Raw genomic sequence first — 6,943 nt, forward strand, 5'->3', positions numbered from 1 at the left:
AATCCGCCCCTAGCCGTCTTCCTAGTGATCCACGCTCGCGCCTTTTAATTACCGTTCTGCATCGCGCGAACAGACATGTCACGTGGGTGCTCTGTGCAGCGAAGTGTTTGGAAATACCCTCCTTGGCGCGGTTTGATTGGGAGTTTGTGGCCAACCAATAACCAACGCACAGCGCCGCTGGTCAGCCACGCTCACAACGTGGAATAGCCCTTGTTCTTCCTGTATGGAAAATGCCGCACTCTCTCCTCGTCCGAATAAAAGATCGCCGGTACCACACTGACGCGAGATAAACGTCATTCGTTTTACATGAGCGAATCTAACCTCATGCATCCACCCTGATGGTATGCCCGTTTTTTTCTCGGCATAAGGTTTTGGCATTTCACACACACTCCACGTAGGAGGACGACGACGATGACACAGGATGGTGAGCAGGGCGAGGTACTGCGGATTCCTCTCTGCCCTCTAACCTCTCTACCATCGGCCTATTCTCTAAGACTGCGGACACGCGCAGTGCTATTGGACAAAGCATTTGCCGGGGATGATTTGACTGGTAAACCAAGAATGGTTGTTTGGTCTCTTCAAATTTGGGTAAAGGGAATTTTTCTGTACTCACTTTAAGAGACCTATTGGAGAATGTAGCCATGCAGTATACCAACAGGACAGCGGCCAGCAACTTCAGGAGGGCGCTGCGGCGACGTCTTAGCCCAGCAGCGACGGCACTGCGTGAACAACGTGCGCAAATGGGGGAAAAAAGAAACTTGGCCACCGCTTTTTAGAGAAAGTTCAGAGAAGCGCGAGGACTTCGTGACAAAAACTGCGTCAAAAGTGGAATCTCGGCCATTGACAATGAAAGCCCGGTTTCACACACGCGATGTGTCTCCAGAGATCTTATCAGAGCTTTTCGGCGGACCGACCGGTCTATGGGGAAGTGCCTTGTTCTTCTGACAGGACGCCATAGGTCCCACTAAGAAAGCTTTTGCTTTAAAAAAAGTCTAGTTGGCTGTTCTTCGCATCGATTCTAGATATCCGGCAGTGATTCGAAAGTGAGAATTGAGAATAGTGTAGACTGTAGTTGAGCTGTGAGGTGCGCCGTAGAACAGGACTACGTGATAATTTATAGCATCAAGAGTGTTCCAACGTACGCGTTTGGTGTGTCTTCCCAAACCAACTGTCGGGAAATGAACGTATTAGGAAGGTGTTTTCATACCACTACCGAATAGGAAAGTAACCATAAAAGGCGATAGTTCGAAATGCGTGTTAACAAGACGTGCCGTCGACCGCGAAACTAACCAGCTGTAATACACTACGTAGAAGTTTAACGTGTATACAAGGCTGCCAGCCGGTTCACTTAATTCATCGAATGAGTTTTGGGTGACGGTTTTGAGGAGAACGTAGCCTCGATAACATTTTAAATATACAAAAAAAGAGGACTGCCACCGAAAACACATTTTTCTTCACACCATTTGTGATCTTCAAAACAACGTGGTCATGGTAGTGCTAAGCAGGATCATTAAGAGAATACTTCTGCCAAGAAGCGTCAACGCATCGAAAGGTTTAAGGGAAAGAGCACGTGTCTCAGAAATTAGTATCTTATCATTTTAATGTTGTCATATAAATATAGGGACCTGCGTAAACAGAGTAGGGCCATAGGGAGGCAAAATGCCGATGATAAGCATCCAAAAGGAGTCACGCACAAGAAGAACAAAGACACTTCCCTTGTGCCTGCTTGCGTTTTGACCCACTACAGCAAATTGCGGCAGAATTTGTGGACACGCATAGTACATGGTGCTGTTAACACCGCTGTCGGGGTCCAGCATCTCTTCGAACCACTGCATCTCATCACCGCTGCAAAGTGCTTCATTTGAATTCCCCGCCCGTCGGAATAAATCCGCACCACACCTGCTTAGTGTCGCGGTCTACGTCCCGTCTCGTTAGTACGCAATTTGAAGTAACGCTTTCTATGAGCGAGAGACCCAAGAAGTCGCCAGGTAGTAGCTAGGCTCACCAAATGCAGGTACCTCGCCCAGCGTTTATACAAAAGTTTAACCCTGGTATTGCGAGTCCTTTGTCCACTCGAGCCTCCAGTGGAGGAGCTCCTTGAAATCGGTTTCCCCATGCACAAGTATTGCGGAATCCTCTCCTCAGTCAAAGGAAAGGGAGCAAATGGAGTGGAGGAGTGACTCAGACTACGGCTCTAAGCTTCGCATGTTACCTACAGATCAAACAACTTAAAATTATGCCCTCTGAACCACCGCTACTTAACTCACTGTTGCCAATCGTAACCATAGACTTAAGCCTGCGAAATTTCGTTTCCTACTCTGCAGTGTCATAAAAACACCTTCATAATATGTGGTATGCCTTGCACGTTGACAACACGACTGCACAAGTTGATGATTTCTTCAAAAAGCGCGAAAGAGATCGGGGTTAACAGGGAGACGGAACGCACCAGAGCAGGCGACCCGTCTGTATGTTTCGTTTATTTTTAGCAGTGAAGCTGTTGAGCAAATCATTTGCTTATGGTGTCCCCAGTTAAAAATACCAAGAAAATGACAAGCGCTCATGCACGCGTACCTCGAGCGCCCGTTCGTCAAGCTACCTGCTTAGTGAGATCGGCCAACATAGTCCACAAAAATAGTCAAGCGTTCGCCGTATACTGGCAACACTTGCTCGGAACGATAGAAAAAAATCACAGCGTACGCCCTGGTTCGTTCGTAGTCGTGTCGCGTTGCGCATGCGCTCTGTACCATAGAAGAGCCGAGACTTGAATGTCGAAACTGCTGTAGGTGATCATTGAATCCGTCCGGCCCGGCCGCGCATATTTCGCACGGCCGAGGAAGAGGTCGCGCTTCCATATTCTCGGCGTGCAAAGCATCCGCTAGAGACGATAAGTGGCGCTTGCAGAGTGGCGTACGAAAACGTCGATCAAAACGACGAGCTCACTCTGGCCTTGCTTAACATAAGGTCACTGAAATGTCATACCGCCGACGTCAACCACGACACCACAACGATACTAAATCTCAACTTTGGGTTCGTAAATGATCACCCATAGCAGCTTCGTCATTCAATTCTCGCGCGTGAGCGCCAGCTTCCCTGATTTTTCTTGTCATGTTCTTTTTTCGGGCATTTTTAGTAAATAATAAATCTGCACCAACTTGCAAAGCTTTCTGTTCTAAACGACGAGTTGAGTATAGCATCTCATGTACAATGGCGTTTTCATCATGATCTAGCTGAAGTGACATTTAACACCGCTCGGTGAACGTGGCATTCACCGACGATTAAGCAAAGCGGCACAGGCACTTTCGAAACGTCAGCACTAGTTCCGTTTAATATGCACCAAAACCCTACTCCCTTAAGGTTAGCACATACATATAAAGCTACCAGTTCATGCGCGCATTAAGAAAAAAAACTGTTTCATTGAATAACGGCAGCGGCACAAACGAAGGAAGAGGAGGAGAAATGAACGCTATTCTTCAGCAAACGAAAAACATACATGGCTCATAAATAATGCAGTGGTACCGAAGACAAAGAAATATCTCCCACCTGCCTGCAACTGGGTTGGAAGAAACAGAACTCTAGAGATTTAATAATGAAGGGGTTAAATACGTACAAGCGATCCATTTGAGATAAAGTTTGCTGGGGTGGCTGGTGGTACCAGACAGATGGAAATGGCACAGAGATTCGGTGAAGCTGACCTTTCTTGATCATCTTTTTCTTCCTCTCTTTCTAATGAAGATGCAAGGACACCGTGGCGTGTTCTTCGATGGCACGGGAACAATGACAAGGGAAAGAAATGCAAGCTATTAAAAAAAAAAACACGCCACCACTCGTCATCCAGCAACTTGTCGAAAGAACGAGGAAAGGTGTTATCTGTCAGCTAAAACAAAGCTATTCAGCTTTTTTCAGCTGGCAGACTATGTGGTGGGAAACCAACCCAGACTTCCTGTTACATCGGGTGTGCTCCCTAAAATTTCAAATATTTTTATTAAAGCGAATATTTCTATGCATCACTGATGGCGCTCACTGCCAAAACGCACTCCAGGCAAGCCAATTTTACACAATGGTTTCACAAAACGACGACGACGACAACGACGATGACGATAAGCGAAGGCACATCTTTCTGCCTCTAATCTCCTTACTTTTATTTCTCTAGTCATCTACTGCTAATCCATCCTAATATTTAAATATTTTTCTTTCCCTACAAAACTTACCTAATTTCTTTCGGTAACGCGCCCATTTCCTGGCCAATCCCCCTGAGTGGGTACACGCCATTTCACTGGAACCACCACCACCACCATCAGGCGCCTCAAGAAGAGAACGCTTCCCGTTGTCGGAACAGAACCTGGCTCCCTTGCGTTACGCTACAGACTGCATTCAGACAAGCGCAAGCCGGCACGTTACACACACCGGCTAGATTACATCTCATGCAAGGTAGACAGGCAGATACACCCCATGTGCCGCTCCTCAATGACATCGCCAGTCAACAACACATATTATGGGAGTACCCCCCTTTATGCACTAATTAGAGAATACTACACTTAGGAGTAGATGGCCGCCCAGAAGTCCAGAGACAAGCAACGTCGACTGGTGGACTTCATCGAGAAGGCCATCAGTGTGAGCCTGGACGGAGGCACCCAGTGCCCATGAAGCTCTCTGACAATGAGATTTCCCTTTGCTTTGCTGAAAATAAATCTCTCTATTTATCTCTCTCTCTCTCTCTCTCTCTCTCTCTCTCTCTCTCTCTCTCTCTCTCTCTCTCTCTCTCGCGCGCGCGCGCGCGTTTTGTTGCCACCGTCTATTCGATTGCGCCATTCCGGCACGGTCGAAGCGGTTAGGATTTTGCCTCGCATAATTGATTGTAACATAACTCTTCTTGGCCAGTCCCCCTAAGTGGGTATGCGCCATTTTTCTGGCCACCACCACCACCACCACCTCACGCTGGCTCCGCGTCTAATTAACTCCCGGTGGCATTTATCTACCTGGTTCGAGCCACGGACCACGCTGTTGTCTTTCTCAAGTGTTCCGCTATCCGCAGACGGGATTTTTATTACGGTGAGCAGCTTAAGTTGAGCGTACTCAGCAGTGCGACCGCCGGCGAGGCGGTCGTGCTCGCCCCCGCGGCTACGTGACCTCACTCGCACAGCTCCATCGTCAGAAGCTGCCGCCATCATGCCAACGGTCGAGATCGAGGGTGAGACTATCTCACCTGAAGATTATAATAACGCTGCGAGTTGGATCATTCTCCGCCCGAAGAATAACCTCGACCAATGACGATGCAGCCACGCCGCGCTCCAGGACAGCATCCGCCACGCAGCCGGTGTAACTCTGGAAGACGCGCTATAGCTGACACCCTACGCGTTAACAGCCTCCACAACGTAATCGTCGTCAGCACACGTAGCTTGACCAGAGCAACTCTTTATGGACGCGTTGACTCACTTCGGCTCGGGGTCCGTACTAATGCAGTGAGCGCCTACACCACCTCGCCCGAACGTACTGCGAAGGGCGTCATGCATACACAGTATCCCGGATACTGACGACGCCGACACCATTACCCGCAGTCTCGTCAACAACCGCAAGTCCACCATTCTGCAAGCCCGACGGCTCGGCACCTCCCGCGCAGTGATTTAAGGTGTCGCACTGATGAGCCAAAGGTCGTGGGTTCGATTGCCGGCCCCGGCGGCCGTGTTTCTGATGGAAGGATAAAACTGAAACGCCTGTGGGTCGGCACTTCTGCGCACGTGAAAGATCGCCAGGTGGTCAAAATCATTCGGGAAGCCCACGGCATACCTCGTCGCCCAGGCGTTGCTTCCGCGCGTGAATTACCGAAATTTTTTATATTTTCCTCTTCCGCTAGAAAGACACTTGGAAAGACGCCATGGCTGGAGCCCGTGTCTGTCGAGTATGCAACCCCTGACTTGGCATTGAACTAACTTCACTGCGCAGGCGCGGCGCCTGCTGAAAATGCGTGTCCTTTCTTTTGTCCCCGCTGTCCCTCCTTTGCCCTCCTTTCCACACTTCAGTTGCCCCGATTCGGGCCAGCCCTCAAATGTTGCTGCCTCAGTCGTAGCTTCCGGCTGGCAGCGATGACGTATTTCTGTGGACACTTGATGAGCACGACTGAGAGCGGATGGCTAGCACCTGCTCTTCCAGAGTTAGTGAGAGGAATCGGTTTGGCCGTTTAGGTAAACATTGCACAGTTCTAACGCTTATAAACCTCGTTAGCACGAGCGAAAGCGAAAACTATGGACACAGTGTTTTGTGAAAGTTTGCCTTTGCTTGAGATTTCGCGGCTGGCCATGTATATAGCTTTATCTGCCGGATGACTGGTTTTATATTTCCCCTTGCGCTCAAGGGTGCGCACAGGGGCACCCTTGGGGCGCATTGGTGGAAGACTGCGGTACTTGCGCCTGCCAACAGCCATGTGTTTCTCTTGTCTTCGCTCCTGTAAACTCAGTCGGCCCAACGCTTCCGTATCATGACCGGTAGTGTTTCGTATACCTGTTGATACACCCTCGTCTAGTCTAGCGATTTGCTTTCACTGAACCACACGCGCAGACGACCTAGCCGCCTCTGTGAAAGGCACAACCAGCTGTTTAACCCCCGCCTAGTGACACTGTACCTCAGCGGCGGAGCTCTTACTAGCAAGCGAAGCGTTAACAAATATAGGCGCAGCTTGCCTGCCGGCGGCGGAAAGTCATTGCGCCCCGATGAATGACCTTCAATGATGCAGCTTAGTTGAGCTGTCGCTTTAAAATCACGACATAGTGCTCTCGCCGTGAATTCTGAAGAAAGAGTGAAGGTGAACTGGCTTGTCAGTGAGAAGGGGCGGTATAGACGGTTGGGTAAAAATCAATGCAGACTTCTCTCAACGTGAGTTGGGAGGCGGGTATATATACCGGGCGTGGAGCGCGTCCGATGTATTTTTAGGCTCTCGGTTTGGGAGACG

At 49.4% G+C, this 6,943-nt stretch overlaps 1 protein-coding gene across 1 annotated transcript in view; it reads right to left on the reverse strand.

Annotated features, from left to right (window-relative positions):
* LOC144175314 (beta-galactosidase-1-like protein) overlaps positions 1-5,165 on the reverse strand; it is a 37,107-nt gene extending 31,942 nt beyond the window's left edge. Inside the window, exon 1 of the mRNA XM_077704396.1 lies at positions 4,977-5,165. Within this exon, the coding sequence (XP_077560522.1) occupies positions 4,977-5,165 (189 nt within the window). The remainder of the gene's footprint in view (positions 1-4,976) is intronic.
* Positions 5,166-6,943: the final 1,778 nt, after the last annotated feature.

The sequence above is a fragment of the Haemaphysalis longicornis genome, unplaced genomic scaffold (assembly GCF_048455015.1).
Source record: "Haemaphysalis longicornis isolate Haplotype H1 unplaced genomic scaffold, Haemaphysalis longicornis Haplotype H1 scaffold_3, whole genome shotgun sequence".
Taxonomy (NCBI): Eukaryota; Metazoa; Arthropoda; class Arachnida; order Ixodida; family Ixodidae; genus Haemaphysalis; species Haemaphysalis longicornis.